We start from the raw sequence: 16,021 nt of genomic DNA, 5'->3' as shown, positions 1-16,021 counted from the left end.
CAAAAAATTGCATTGGGGAAAATCCTTAATCTGCTTTTCCTCCCTGTCAGCCAGTCTTCCCTGACAGAAAAATCTGAATTTTGTTTTGGAGATTCATCAGAGTTCTTTTCCTGCTATGGTATAAGGGTACATTACTAGTGAATTTTAAACCTTGATCTATTTTAGAATAGTATAAAACAGTCAAAATTGCATTGTATCAGTATTTCTTCACTTGAATGCAAGCTTTCTTGCTTTGCTTTTTGTTGATTCAGCCTCCTTAAATTTATCACCTTTCAGAACTGCCCCCCCCCCCCCCCGCCCCCAAGAGGCAAAATAAAATTTTGCATCATTTTGCTAAAGTCAAATGAGATAGTTTGGCTTTAACTAGGAAAAATCGCCCTGCTCCTCTCTCCAAGGGGATTTTTTATCTTCCTTTTCCACATTGAATTGCACTGTCCTCTAGTGGATATTTTAAGCAATTGGGTTTGTGTTTGTAAATCTTTCATACTGCTCTGATACGGTATGTTTAATCTTTGTTTTCAAATGAACCATAAATGCTGTCTGATATGAAAAGCTAGAGGATTAGAGTAATATTTCAAAACTGAATAAGAAAAAGTTACATTTGACCTGCGGCCCAAGTTATAATAATATAGAGACATTTTAAAAATGTTTGCATCTGACTTATCAGTTGGAGCAGAAAGATACAGAGCGAAGATGCAAGTTTATGGCATCTCTGTTTTATTACATTTTATTACATTGTATTGAGAGTTGGAGATAATCTGCTTCTTTCACATTGAAACAAATTTTGTTAACTGAATGAATGAATAATAAAGACCAATGGAATAATAGGAAGGATTGAGTATACCTTATTGGATTTAAAGTGAAGAACTATGCATCCCATTATACCCAGTAGTTTGGGTTTTGTTTTGGTATTTTTTCTTTTTCTTAGTATTGCTACCTACCTCTTAAAAGGCATGGGAACAGATCTTTGTGTGGGACACAAGAGCATTTGGCTTGTAATCCAGGTAAATTCAACCATCTCCAACAGGTTTGGAAAAATGTCCTCAGCTCTCTGCCTCAGTGTCTGTGTCTCCAAAAGAGATAACAAGGAGACTCACTTTCTCCTTGCCATGCTGAAGATTTCTTTCACAATCTGTCAATGTGTAGCCTCTAAGAAGTTGAATGAGACAAATTTCCTTGCTTACCTGTAGCCAATTAAATATGCACTCCTGGGATTCTCTGCCCTTGGCAGCTGCGTTCCTCTGAGTGTGTTTTGCCTTACACATTCTCTTAGCTGCAGCTGTTCTTGATGCTTTGCTGTTGGGAAAGGTTCCCACAGTCTTCCAGCTCTGTGAGAAAGAAGCTCTTGCACGTCGTTGTTACGAAGGCCAATGGATCTTTGCAAGGCCAAACCACAACCTGGATATTTCATTTTGGAACTGGTGAATACCCTTCTTTTTAACTGGGATTCCCTGGGATCTGAGGTGCTAAGCATCTCTGAAGATCAGAATGGGAATGTAAGTCTTAAGTGGCAGGGCTTGTCAGGCTTGTGTGTGTTTGCTGTACTGGCTATCCGGTTCGGGCTGTAGGTTGTAGCCCCTTTTACTTTCCCTCCATGAGCTGAGAATACATCTGCATCTTCAGCGCCTGCTTCCCAGCATCTTGCAATGTGAGCTTTCTTTGATATGTTTGAGATACCGCTCTTCCACTGCTGTTTATTATGTTGAAGGAAGGAGAGAAGAAACAAATGCCTGGCAGTGTGGGGCTGGCTTGCTTTTCTTATTTATTTTCAGGCAACCTAATGATTTAGTTTCGTAAAAGAACTTGGTTTTGCAGACACAAAGTTAGACTCTGCTGATCAGAAGGATTGGGAGACATGATACGTGTTTTAACCTCAAAAAAATGCTAAAAGCCCCCAGTCAGGAACATGTCTGCCAGCTGTACCATGCAAACCCACTGTCTTCCATGTAGATGTGACCTGGGGCATCCTGGAGAAGAGAGCCAACAAATATAGTTTGCTTTGTAATGTCTGGGTGCACTTTTAGCTAATGAAAGAGTTAGGAGTGGTCAATAAATTCAGTTAGCTTCAAATGTAAAGGCGTTTTTTTCAGGTTTCAATCAAAGCAAACTGTAAGCAAGTTCTTCGCTAGCGTAGTTTTAATTTGCTGCAGATGTAGTTTTACTGACAGTTCCTGAATAGGTTGTTTTCAACTAAAATAAATGAATTGAGCTTCAGTGCAACAATTTACAGCAAGGTCAGAGATTATATTGGTGATTTCATAATAATATTTGTAGTTGCACTGTGTGAGTGTTCATGCATCCTGTGTGTGCATAGAAGGGAAAAGAAGTCACAAGGTGTGCATCTGACACTGCTGGTAGTTGGAAAACTGTTGCAAGTCTTTCCTGCTGTCATCAGATGAGACAACGTGGGGGGCAGCGGCTGCAGACAGCAAGACGTCCTGTGTATAGATTTATAAATGGGTTGTAGGAAAGGTGGAATGCTTTTATGTGCTGCCTGTGTTAATCCTTAAATGTATGATGATCAGATGTCAGCGTACATTTTGTTAAGACTAAGAACATTTTAGAGAAAAAAATAAAGAAGAAAATATATCAAATGTGCACACACTATATAAATATATATATTTAGAGCACAGGCTGGTATGCTAAAGCTGCTTCTGCTGTACGTGAAATGCCCTTAGTTGCGTGGAACCTGGCAGCCTTGCATATTATGTCGGTGATCCAATACAATTCTAACAGTAATCTAGCACCATTGCTTCATTTAGCATACAATTACACTTACTTGGGGTGGGGTTTTTTGATGCCAAACTTTCAAAGCAGAATTGCAGGCTTTGTCAAGGCTCACTTCAACAAAAAGCCCTGTAAATTAAAACTTTTATTAATAAAGCAACATAGATTGTATATAAATATATATATGTACATAAATATATCTAGTTTCTTATATAAAGAGAGAAAAGGCTACCTCTGTGTCTACATATATGTTTACATAGTATTTAGGAGCAGTGGGATTAGTGGGTATTCCAGTATTCACCACAATACAATACCATATCTAGCATGAAGAGATTGATAATGCAGCACTCTTAGTTTTTATCACTTTTGCTTCCCAGCATTGGTGCTTAGAGCTGGTAGACTGCGGGTTGTTTCTGCTATTGACGGTGATGTCCTCGTGCTATTATGTGTATATATCCATTGTTTTGGTGGATGGAAAGAACCTAACCTGTGGATACAGTGCTATCTTTAGTTTCCTTAATGTTGCTGAAATATAAAATAATTTTTAAAGGCAAGCTGTTGAATGAAAATAGTTATCAGAATAATAATGCTATCAAGTAACCTCTCTTGTATGTAGACAGTTTGCCCTCTCCTTGGTATGTCTTATAGTCCATATGCATGTTAATATGTAATGGTATACAATGGGAGGTTTATTTTCTTACAGACTTAAATAATACAGAGATTGTGCATTCTCTGTGCACATGAAATACTGAAAACCTTTTCATCCGTCTACTGGCTCTGAATTTTAAAGTTCTTTCAGCTGGAAATGCAAGATCTAGTCAGGCTACAGAAGCATATATAAACAATGTTCACAAATTTCAGCAAAGTTAAAGTGAATCTCAGCATCATTTGGACTGATCTTTTGGCTTATTTGGAAGATTACAATAAAACCCATGATTGAATTCTCTACCTGATTCAGTTTCTTATTGATTGAATCCTTTTAGACTTCTCTCTAATTTAACAGTGTATTTTTATTAAAGCCAAGCATACAAACATCAATTATCCAAGCTGCATCTAATTTCCTTCAACTTTTTTTTTCCCCTTTTGCTGCCAATGGATTAGAAGTCCTGATTAGAATTCATCTTGAAAGCTGAAAAGCAGATCCTTAAATGAGAATGTCTGCATTAGGAATTAAAATATCTGTACTGGGCATAAAATCCTCCTCCTTATCTCTAATAATGTAAACACACTTGGTTAAGTTGATCTGTCACATGCCTGGTGCAATGTCCCTGAATTAGGAGCATGCATTAGCGAGGATGGGATGCTGACTGTGGTTTGTCCTGCTGCTAGAATCCATCACTAGTGTATTTTAACATCAAAGTGCTTTGCATAGATATCTCTCTACCGTAAGGGTTAATGTGGTAAGAGTTTTGAAGGGCTCAGTTTTTTCTTTACATGTTTTTACCTCCTAACACAAAGAGTGTTTGCATGTGCATGAGCAGAAGGAGCGAGGCAGTGAAGGGGCTCTCTAAGGTTTCACTGCTGGTAGCTTCTACAGAGTTAAGGATTTTGTTAAAATGCAAAGGTGAAATGAAGAACTGCAATGGCATGAATTCTGTTTATAGTATCAGGATGCCCAGAAGAGTGAGCAAATCTTAACTGGATTACTGCACCGCAAATAGTAAGAGAAGACAAGTAGCAGGGGCAGGCAGCATCCTAGCGCATCAGCACTGGAAAACTAATGACAGAGTTGGTGTCTAATAAGCTTGAGAGGAGAAAATCGGGCCGTGTCCCGCATGGTCAGATGGGAACTGTTCTAACCACTTTTTGATTGGCATCATGGAAAGTCTTGGAGCTGGAAGGAGCAGCAGGTGATACAAGAGACGTCAATGAGATGGCCCCGCTGCCATCTTCATTTTACAACTGTTGTACTAGCATTGGAGTTTGCTAGCGCAATGCAAACACTGCATGTTTTTGCAGTCTAGGGTACTGCTCAAGGAGTGAGATTTCTTGTAGGAAGTAAAGTATGTGTTGAGATTTTTTTTTTTTTCCTTTTCCATTGCTGCATTGTGGATGGCAGTATTGCCAACAGTGGTGAGCTTTCAATTTGTGTGTGTGACAGCACATCACAGGAGTTAATTGTCATGGTTTGTCTGCAGAGAAATATTAAACCTGATTGCACAGAGCTATAAACATGTGTGACTGCAGGGAATTTTCTTGGTGCTGGTATGAGTCTGGCTACCTGGAGGTGGGCAAAGTGAATCTGTTCAACTTGTGCAATGAGTTAAGCATAATTGCAGTTGACATCATGCACAAGTGAAATCCAGTGATATTTCATTCCTTCAAACCTAATCCCTTCTTTATCTTGTCGTCTTTTGAGTCAACATGAGTCTTGCAAATCTTGTTTGTGACACCCCGTGAAGCGTACTTTAAGAGTACCCCGAACACTGTGGATTAGCCCCCGTGTGGAAGAAGAAACAGCATAGATGCATCTGTATGGTGCCCCCCTCGATTTACAAGCCATGGTGGGAAGCCTTGTATATGAACTTGGGTTCGATATTATACTACGTTGCTAAATGGAAAGAAAACATTTTAATATCTTGTGTGTATTAATGTCTTGTATGTTGTGAAGAGTAGTGCAGGAACCTCGGTTTCCAGAATCTGATGAATAGTAGGTTTTTTGAGGTTATCAGTTAATCTGTTGTAATGAATGCTCTTCATTATGTGCCTCTCCTCGTTAATCAGAAGGGATTTTTACTCCTCTTTATCAAGTCAGGGCAAGTGTATATTACCTTTTCCTCTGTACTGCTTATGATAAAATGCGTATCCAGATTGGTTTGTGAAATATCTGCATAAATATTTCATTGCATGTGCAACCACGCATTCATATGCTGTGCTTTCTGAGCTCCAACATCTGATGATTATTCAATACATGAAAAAAATCTAAAATATAGTTTAATCTCTTTTTATTTATACTTCTCAGTAGAAATTCCCCTTTTCAATGTAATAATGTGTTTATGACATTAATGACCATGACAGTTTAGACCAAGGGAATTAATCACTGCTACATGCTACAGAAACAGTAGACTCGGGATCGAGTTCTCTGAGTAGAGATGTGAAACTTGCACCTTCCGTAGATGAGAACCCACGTGACAGAGGGGAATTTGTACCCTGGTTTGGATCTTTTACCTGTGCTTCTGTAAGAAACAAAGCCCAAACAAAACACAACCCCCCCACCAATTTCCTACTCTGTTTCTTTCCTACAGGTTGAAGCAATACTTGTGAACATATTTGGTGGGATCGTGAACTGTGCCATTATAGCCAACGGTATTACCAAAGCCTGCCGAGAGCTTGAGCTGAAAGTACCTCTGGTGGTCAGGCTGGAAGGTGAGTGCTAATGGTTTCAGACAAAAGTCATTCCTCAGGTGCACAGTAATCCACTTTGGCTTTCTTCGATCTCTAAACTCTAAACAGATTAGTCCCACACAATAAGAATGTGTCCAATTTTTCATCCATAGCATGACCTGAAGTCAATAAACTCTTTCCTTACATATTTCTGTATTCCTGGTCCCTGGTGGTACTTGAAGCAATGAAATTTTGCAGTGAAAGCTTTATGATTTTGCTTGTAAGACTTGCAATTCAAATAGAAATTATTTTGATGCAAGTTTCTGTTTACTGGAAGTTATTTCTTTTTCAAATGATTGTTTTATTGAATGCAATTCCATTACTGCTAAACCTGCAGCAACATATAGTTTTCTTAAATTTACTCCAATACCATAATTAAAAGAAAGATCTTAGAAATAGTATTTGTGAGAGAGAGATTCCCGTGACATGTTCTTCTGCCGAAATACCCAATCTAGTTAAAATCCATTAAAAAACAGATTTGGTAATTGTAAGGAATACTTTGGGGTTTTAGTACATCCAGCATTGTTAAAGTGGAAACAAAAAAGTAATAGAGAGGTAAGGAAAAGTGCTTTTGGGCATTTACTGGGTTTGATATAATGGCAGTGGATATGGAGTTCTGTCTAATTTCTTAGAAGTGCCCTGAAGGGGGAAAGGAGATTCTTCTTCTGCCATTGAACAAAAAAGTGCTTTGATTGAAATCAGCACACAACCCTGGTAAGCTTTAAACGTGTTTTTTTTTTTTTGCTAGGTAGGTTTGGAAAAAAGAGGTTTTTCTGGGTTGTTTTGATTTTGGTTGGTTTTTGTTTTTTTAAGGCCTATTTTTGATTTATTATCAAATTATAATTAAATCAATTATTGATTTAATTTAAATCAATATTCATGTTTGTGTGTGTGCAAATAACATGAAATGTCCCATCACTTAGCAATGGTGATGAAAGGAGGAAATGCATCCCTTTATGTGCCTGAGACACAGAACAAAGGTGAATTTTAACACTAGGATGGAGGCAGGAGGGAAAAATAATCTGAGTACATCAGACTTTTTCCTGTTCAAAAAATAAAGTCACCAGTAGTCATGAAGATACCAATTGCCCATGAAGCCTGTTGGTTAGGGGGCTGTTTGTTTCACCTTCCATGAGAAAGCAGGGTTTTCCCATTCCTCCTTACACGATCCATAGTTCGCATCAGTGGAGACCACAGCCTGTGACATGCATTTTTGTCCTGTAGAAGTTCTGTGTGCATTTCACTGCAGGGTTTGAATGCTTTCCGGAGTGTGTTCTTGGTTTGACATGGGTAAACTTTTGCTGTGGTAAGTGCAGGAAAATTTAAATACTCTAAAATGGATTTTAGAAACGAATTGTGAGGATTATCTTTGGGTGATGCAGCACCACTAAACACCTTAAGGGAGTAGGTAGATAGTTTAATATGGATGAAGGAGAGACTGATGGATGTGGGGTAGAAGCAGTATAGTTTCATAATATAAAATCTCATTGTTTATCAGCTCTAGGCAATGTTGTGTAGCTTTTCCTGTCTGTCATAGCTGGGAAGAAGTTTATCTGTCAGATCTGCAAGACTTCTCATCTATTGTTAGCTGTTATTTTTTTAAGTGAAGATATTGGAAAAGCCGTTAGATTTCCTTATGAACAAGATAGTTGCAAATTGTTTCTATTGCAGTATTTGAAAATGGTATAAGAGAAACAAGAAAATCAACTTGCTCATTTTAAACTGGAGTCTGCTAGGTCTGCCACTGGGTTTTCTTGACCTTTCTTCAGTACTTTTGATACTTCCACGATTGTACACAGTAAGGGTGATTTTTTTTTTTTATATTTTTTTTTTAATGTGACTTCTGGGAGATTGCAAGAGGCAAAGCAGTCCCTGGGCTGAATGAGGAGAGTCCCAGTGCTACTGCACTGGGGGGTTTGTCTGGAAGAGTAGCTGTGGAGCAGGAGTGCTGCTGCCTGGGGCTGCAGAAAGCCCTGCAGAGGTATCTGCATGGTGCCTGTTCCTCTTGTGCCTGTGACCTTTGAGTCGTGTGCTGCTTCATCCACTGAGACTGAAGCTGAATCTTCAGTGTCAAACATAGATTTTAATGCAAACATATTTTGTGACCATCTTCCCGTGATTGCTCTACTCTTTACTAAGTTTGCAATAATAGAATCATAGAATCATTTAGGGTGGAAAAGACCATTAAGGTCAAGTCCAACTATTAACCCAGGACTGCCAAGCCCACTGCTAAACCATGTCCCTAAGCACCACATCTACACATTTTTTAAATGCGTCCAGGGATGGTGATTCCGCCACCTCCCTGGGCAGCCTGTTCCAGTGCTTCAGCACCCTTTCAGTGAAGAAATTTTTCCTAATCCCCAATCTAAACCTCCGCTGGCACAACTGCTTCTCCCAGTTGCTGACTCCAGAGACAGCAATACTACATTTTGTTTAGGAAACTCTGTCCCAGAATAATACAGCAAACTCCCACTTTTCAATAATATTTATCTCAAAAGTTTTTTTCATTCCTTTTCTCATTCCTAGTGTTACCCATCGGTTCATCCTAAACAGAGAGTCATGATGTTTACAGCCTTCAGATGTTGTACTTAAAAACTGTTAGCTCGTAACTTCTGCTTTCTCTGCCTCCTTAATCACCCAACTATAGCAAAATACATGTATATATACACATATTTGGTTCTTTTAATCTTTCCTCAGAAATCAATCCCTCTGGATCCTTCAATCATCTTTTTTGTTCTTCTTTGGACTCACACCGGGTTATCTAAACATAGGAGGATTTTAAATTAATAATGAGTAGTGTGGAAGTAATAAGGCTACACAAGACTCTTTAAAACATCACTGATAACATTTTACACTTCAGAAGGAGCAAAAGGGACAAGCACTTTTTTGGATTTCCATTTTGAACGTTTTTCCAACAGAAGGTTCATGATTATTCCCATAAATCTAACAGATTTGTGACCTGCACTTTAAAGACTCTTTGCCTGCACGTACTGTATCACAAATGTCTTGATGACTAGAGTTTTAATCAGTCAAATCTGTCTTGATTTAGCAGGATTCTGTGGACAAATCTTTTTTCTCAGTTGTATAATAATTACAAGCTGTTTTACCAGTGGATAAAGAAAGGATTACTCCCCTCTTTGAAAATAGTAACTTTATAATTACATGTATTTCCTTGACTTATTGGTGAAAAAAAATCACCAGCTGAGATGCAGGATTATTGTTTAAAAGGCTCGTGGACAAATGGAGAAACTACATATTCCAGATTTTGTCTTTTGTAGATGTAGAAAACTAACTTCGGCTAGTTCTAAGCAGGATTTTTTTCCCCTTTAAAATGTAAGGTACATCGGTTAAGTTTTATGAAAACTAACTATGAGTTCTGAATGGAAGTCAAACCTCGTTTCTAATTTATGTAACTCTGTTAGATGAAAAGAGGAAAAAATAAAAAATAATTGTGAATTGGATATCCTCTTCCTGTGCTGGAAACTTTACATTGTCTCTCAACAAATGAATTCTGTGCTTCTCTGTTCATAGGACAAGAAGAATTGGGAGGAATTAGAACTACTTAATATGTTGAAACACAGCTAGAAGCAAATTGGCTTTTATTCAAATGCCTGAATCCAGAATTTCCTATTATATTTTTCAGCCATGTGATTTGTGACCTTCTGTGTTCTTCAAAATCAATTTTTTTTAATATATTCAGCAATCTTTTACACACAAGTGAAGTTTTTCTCCAGCCTGTGTGTTTTGCTCACAAATATGGTTTAGTATGTACATCTATGATTTTTAGTAAACCAAATTGCCTGTCAAGAGAGAAGACTGGGGTATTGCAAAGTCACACTTAAAACTCTATTCATATCAACCTCTTCAGACATCCTGTGTTTAAACATTCAGCACAAATTTAAATGCGTCTTTCCAGTTAGGATGTAAACATGAGGCAAAGATTAGAATATTCTTTGGGAAAAGCTTAAGATAGAAAAGGGTAAATGAGGTGGACAGAATAGAAAGTGTTTGTCTCTTAGAACTAGGCAGTGAAAGAAATTTAATTTATTCTTGACTACAGAGCCAACAGCTACGAGATGTGTAAGCCACCAAAACTTCATAGGTTCCCTAGCTAAAGATGATTAAGTTAGTCTTACCACTAGCCAAACCTTAAATGAAATGTTGACTGAAGGTTAGCTAGTGATGAACTTCAAACCTTGTCCCGTACTCTCCAGTACCTCTGTCTTTGAGAACTGGAGAGGCTATGAGTTTCCAGCTTGTGGGCTAGCAATGACATAACCTGGATCCATGCTGGGGGGGGTGGGGGGGGGTGTGTGCGGAATTTGGCACTTAATGTGCTCATCAATGTAGCATATCAAACCTGAAGCAGCACTATTGATAATGTAATGTGGTCACATCAATAATAATTTTCAGACATGTTGTGAAATATTTTGTTAGAGCAGAATGTTTGAGGTAGATCAGATTATTTTTTTACGTTAGTGTTCTGTTTGTGAGGATATACTTAATGTGTCTTCTCCCCTTATGTCTTATTTATCTGAAAAGGTAGACATGGCGTTGCAGAATCTTACATACTCTCCAGCCATGAGCACTGGACAGTGGCAACAGGGCAAGTGACTAATTGAAAATTATCAAAATCCATGTTTTATTTGTTTGTTTTCATTCAACCTATGCAGTCCTCTTGACTAATTTGTAACGATGCATGCTAATATAATCTCACAGTTTATAGAAATGTGCTTAGATAGAATATTTATCACTAGGATTTTTAGGTAATGAGTTGAATAGATTCACTTTGCTAGTGGTAGCAGAGATTTCAAGGCAACAGAAGTGTAAATGTGAGAGATTGCATGTACACAGACAGAGGTGGTTTCAGAACCCAGGTTCCAGAAGGTGGATATTTATATTAAAAAGTCTGAAGGTATATGCTGATAAAATTACATCTTTTTTGTTTTTCCATGAAGTGTCATTGACAGTAATACGCATCAAAAAGGAAAAAAACTTCTTTTTGTCATTAGAAAGCCATTCCCTTAATAGAGTTCAGTTTAAAAATACCCAAACAAACAAACAAAGAAAACCCCAGCGACAATGACAGCCCCGTGTCCTTCAGTCCTGTGTATTTTCACCGTGTCTCAGCTGGCTCTAGGTGAAGGGCAGGTTATTGTGATAGCCTGTGTGTGGGATTCTGTTTACAGTTCTCTGACACCATCCAGTGGCAGGAGGTTAATGTTAGAATAGTGGAATTATTTATTTGTTTATTTTAATATCTACTGCAATAAGATGATACCTGTTGTAGATTCTTAAATATTTCCAGTGTTTTCGGAGCATTTAATTTTAAAACTCTTACCCCTGCTTTCATCAGGATCTCACTGTAATTTCTGTATTTTCCACAATAGGATAAAAACCTGTAATTAAAAAAAAAAAAAAAAGGAAAATTATAACAAAGGAAATGCTTGCTGAAATTGCTGAAAAATATGTTTAGTTGTATGGGCTGCCTATAAAACAATATTTTATTTAAAAAAGTGTAACCTTATTCTTTTGACTGCAGTGAGATATTTTTCATGTTTCATATTTTTATTTGCCTGCATAATCTCATCCCTCCTTTCTTAGTGAACTGTGTTTTCTATTGATTTTGTAATGCATGTTAGACAAGTGGTGTGTAGAGCAATCAATGCAGCGCAGAACAGATCCAATGTATTGTTCCCACTCTGACCTGTTAGTAAATTAATATTGGCCACTTAGTGAAGAGCAAAAGTTAGTTTTAAATATGTGGTTATCACAAACAGCACAATATTTTTCCGTGTGGGAAAATTTCCAGGGAAATTTTTCTCTTTCCATTTTTTTCTTTTCACCACATTTTGTCTTGTAGAATCCTGTTTGAGAGATCAGTACAATCTTGACTGTTTTAAATGTTTATCACACTTGTATCTAAATAATAGATAAAACCTTCGAGACTTGATGGGAATCGCTATAGAAATGCGAGGAACTTAACAGAGACGAGTACCTTTGTAACGCCTTCTGACTTCCCTGCACAGTTCTGTACAGGCAATTAGCAGCTTCCACATTACGTTATATGGGATGGTTTAAAACAAACAAAGAAAATTGTGCTCTTTTCTGCCCATAATATTCTTTTTTTCTGTAGGAAAAGTCCTGTACAGTTTTAGATGTTACTATGCAACCAAATCACCCTTCTGTCAGAGATTTCAAATGTCTTTGACCTTCCTACACGAGTCCCACAGTGTGTCCTCTGCATATTGATGGGAAGCATGACCTCTTCTGCCAGTGCTTTTAAACAGCTAGCAGATGGGGTCCCACATTCCTCTTCCAGACACCTGCCTCTCCTATCACAGAGTGCTGGGGCCTGCTGCGACAGCGATGTCTTTGGTCTTTTTTCAGTGCCAGGAGTGGGATTCCCAACTTGAGTGCACTGATGAAACAGACTTTTGAATTTCTCTACTTCTGCTGTACAGTTTCAGACATTTTATATAAAGTCAGCCAAAAACCCAAAATCACCCTTTTAAATGAGCATTCTGGAAGTGTCACAGTAAAGAGTGTGCTCCTTGCTTGGTTAATAATTAAGGGTATAATTAGTGTATAGCTCCAAATATAATTAAAATTCATTTTGCTGAGTCTACGAATTACAAAGTAATTAAGCATTTTGGCATAGCAAATGAACAAGGAACTCGATCTGGAGGAGAGGGGGTAGAGTTGATCCCAAAAAAGATCAGCTCAGGATCTTGTGCTTGTGACTAGTGCATGGTCCCGAAGTGTGGAGTCCACTTCCTCGGTAGGATACCTGTCCCCAGGCTCTTCTCTGCTACAAAGCATATCAGTGATCAAAACTGTCACTTGGCTTTGGTGGAGAAAGCTCTGGAGAATTCACATTTTCTGTTTGTCTTTGTTTTCTGAAAAGAATGAGCTGGAGTAAATGGGAAGGCGATTCACTTGTCTTCTATATGAGTGTGAACAGCAGGGAAAATGTACTTTCCTGAAATATCTTCTTTAATTTTGGATTTTTTTTCTTTTACTGTGCATGTAGTCTATTGACTGAATTTGAGCTTTTTACATACGAAGTGGAGCACTTGTACTGTATAGCTGTAGAGCCTCCTTTGGTGTGGGAGAATTTAGTGCAGCAGCAGAGGAGGAAACGGTGTTGTGCTGAATGCTTCACAGATCACTGTGCTCCCCCTTTTTAGCAGAAATGCAAAATAAGCGTGTTCAAGAGCAGCTCAAAACCAGTAGGATTTTCAGGATTACCCAAATCTTTGTCTTTCATAGCCCATTTTGCAGCTTTCAGTTAACATGGGTAAATTGCAGTTATTGTTGATTCACTGACTGCTGATTAGCTGTAGCTGATTGTTGCTAATAAATGAGTTAAAGCTTCTGAGTGTCTTGAAGGCCTGATACATGGTCCGCTATCCACTGCTCTTGTTGGATGTCCCCGCGGACTCTGGTGGATGTTGAATTAACCCTCTAATCTTCACAAAGCCCCTGTTGTGGATGCAGGTGCTATTATCAGATTGCATTGTCAGTCAAAATTGTTGTTGAAATTGAGTTCCTTCTTCTCAGCTGTCTAAACTACTCATTGAATCTGTGTTAAACTGAAATGATGTGTAGTTTGAAGCATAACTACTTTTATAGGGATTTAATAGGAGATGCTCATTTATTCATTAATATTAATTACTAATTATAGTCAGTGGTTTTTTTTAGGAACAAATGTTCATGAAGCCCAGCGTATTCTGAATGAAAGTGGACTCCCCATCACGTCTGCAAATAACCTTGAGGATGCAGCAAAGAAGGCAGTGGCTAGTGTGGCAAAAAAATAATGTGAACATTATTCTCATGGAAAGCACGTGTGTTTCGCAAGATGTTGTTCCTTTTTTTTATTTCGGAGAGGATTAGTAGAGTTTTTCTCAGCAATCATCAGTGTTGGTCGACTTAATTTGCCATACGTGACAAACTCAGGCCACAGGCTTGCAAATTAGGCTTCAGAAATTTTGCAGCTACGTTCTTGAAAAGTTTGTATGTTTTCATCTAATTTTGGTAATTTTGTTACTCAGAATTGTAATAAGTAATATTTCTCTTCATAAAGCTCTTTTTCTGCTTTTCTTCTAGAATTGTAACTGATAAGCTCATGATAAGATACAACAATTAATAATTGAGTTATTTCAGCAGGACTGTTCTTTAATCAAACACACGTAGTTCACCTATTTCACAGTAGTTTGGTTCTTTTTTTATATATCGTAAAGACTCAGCAAACTAATAATGAGTTTATATTTTTTATGGACTTCTACACAAATGTAAAAAATTGTGCTTACAATATCTATTTTTATTCAAACGAATAATGTTTATTTTCTTTTTTAGAAATCACACATTTTGCCTTAAGATGATTTTATTTTTTAGATGCCAAAGTATACCTCACAATAGGAAAGGGATTGAATAGTTGGTAGTGAAAGGACCTTCCATTCTTACACTGTGCCTGTAAGCTGGTGAAATGTGATTCTTTTTATTTTCTGGGTTTGGAAATGAGGTGCAGTATTTCTAGGTGTAACAGTGTCATAGAGAGAGCTCGAGGAGGATGTGTCTGCCAGTAAGAAAATGGCTGCTAACTTTTTAAAATAACCTCTTTCATAAGTATGTCACTGCTGTGAGGTTTAAAAATAAAATGTGAACCTGAAGCAGTTTTCTGTAAGGAGCATGGAGTATTCTTCAATTGATTTAACTTCCAAAAAACATTTCTGATTTATTGGGAATAGAACACAAATGAACTTTTCCATTTTTAAAGTATTTGATTTCTCAGGCATCAGTAAAAACATGTACAAGAAAGAAAAAGTAAGTTTCAGTACTCAAATATTGAACAAGATTTATTTTGATTATATATTCTTTTGTAACAGTCAAAATTCAAGCTGTTATTTACACAGATCATTCGTTCAGGGAACAGAAGACAATACCAAATGGCTTGTGTAACTAAAGAACTCGGTACAAATCTCGCTCAGCCCAGGAATTGCATGCTGAAAATCATCAATAAATTTGAACAGTGAACAAATGAGTGGATATTATGACCTGATCTTGTAAATGGGCAGAGAGGTAAAAATTTGTCTAATAAATTCTTAATTGTGATTTTTTTGAGCGGCTCTAATCAATACCGTGTTCTACTTAGAAAAATGTAAATAAATTTTTCTTGACATTTCCATTAAAACTGTTACATTCGAAATAAATTATCTGCAGTAATCTCTGCCTCTTGACACAAATAGTATAGATAGGTTGCTATCATCAGTTACTGTAGGTTTTTTCTTCTCCATTCCTTTCTCTGCATATTGCTCAAGGAAAAAATGTATGACCATTAGAACAGCAATAAATATGCCGCTAGGTATGTACTTATTGACTGAATGAAGGAGAAGGGTGCCGTTAGCAGTTCCTGTGAAGGTGCATAGAAGCACGCTGCTTTGGAGGAAGAAGTGTTTACCTTACCACAATGAATAAAGAAGTCACACTCTATATACTTTAATACTGGAAATAGAAGAATTCTGTGGAAGAACTCTTTATGCAATGTTGTCGCACACTGTCTATCTAACTTCTGGTCTCAAAATCATTCGTTGTGTGTGTACATGATTATTCTGCAAAGATTAATGCTCTGTACACAGTTTCATCAAATAAACATAAAAATAAACCCATTTAATGACTATCCTTTCTGTAAAACAGAAGATTGTTTAATTTGTCTATTGTATTCTGTGTTCTTCCGTTCAGCATTTTGTTACAGGTGGGTGAAATCAAATGCATAGAAATTTAGTTTCAATAGGGAAATGTTGGTATACTCTTAGATATGTGCTTTTTATCTGAAAAAGTAGATCTTTTTATCTTTATATATATCTTTTCTTTTATGTAGACTAATGACAGTACATACAAGTTTTATTCC

General features: G+C 37.3%; 1 protein-coding gene across 1 annotated transcript in view; it reads left to right on the top strand.

The window, feature by feature from the left end:
* The window catches only part of SUCLG2 (succinate-CoA ligase GDP-forming subunit beta), a 131,920-nt gene extending 116,141 nt beyond the window's left edge, over nucleotides 1-15,779 (top strand). Inside the window, exons 10-11 of the mRNA XM_080385321.1 lie at nucleotides 5,973-6,093; nucleotides 13,816-15,779. Of these exons, the coding sequence (XP_080241447.1) occupies nucleotides 5,973-6,093; nucleotides 13,816-13,931 (237 nt within the window). The 3' untranslated portion in view covers nucleotides 13,932-15,779. The remainder of the gene's footprint in view (nucleotides 1-5,972; nucleotides 6,094-13,815) is intronic.
* The last annotated feature ends 242 nt before the right edge of the window (nucleotides 15,780-16,021 follow it).

The sequence above is a fragment of the Falco punctatus genome, assembly GCF_963210335.1.
Source record: "Falco punctatus genome assembly, chromosome: 4".
Lineage (NCBI taxonomy): Eukaryota > Metazoa > Chordata > Aves > Falconiformes > Falconidae > Falco > Falco punctatus.
Note: the sequence above shows the minus strand (reverse complement) of the source record. Positions and strands in the feature narration are given on the sequence as shown.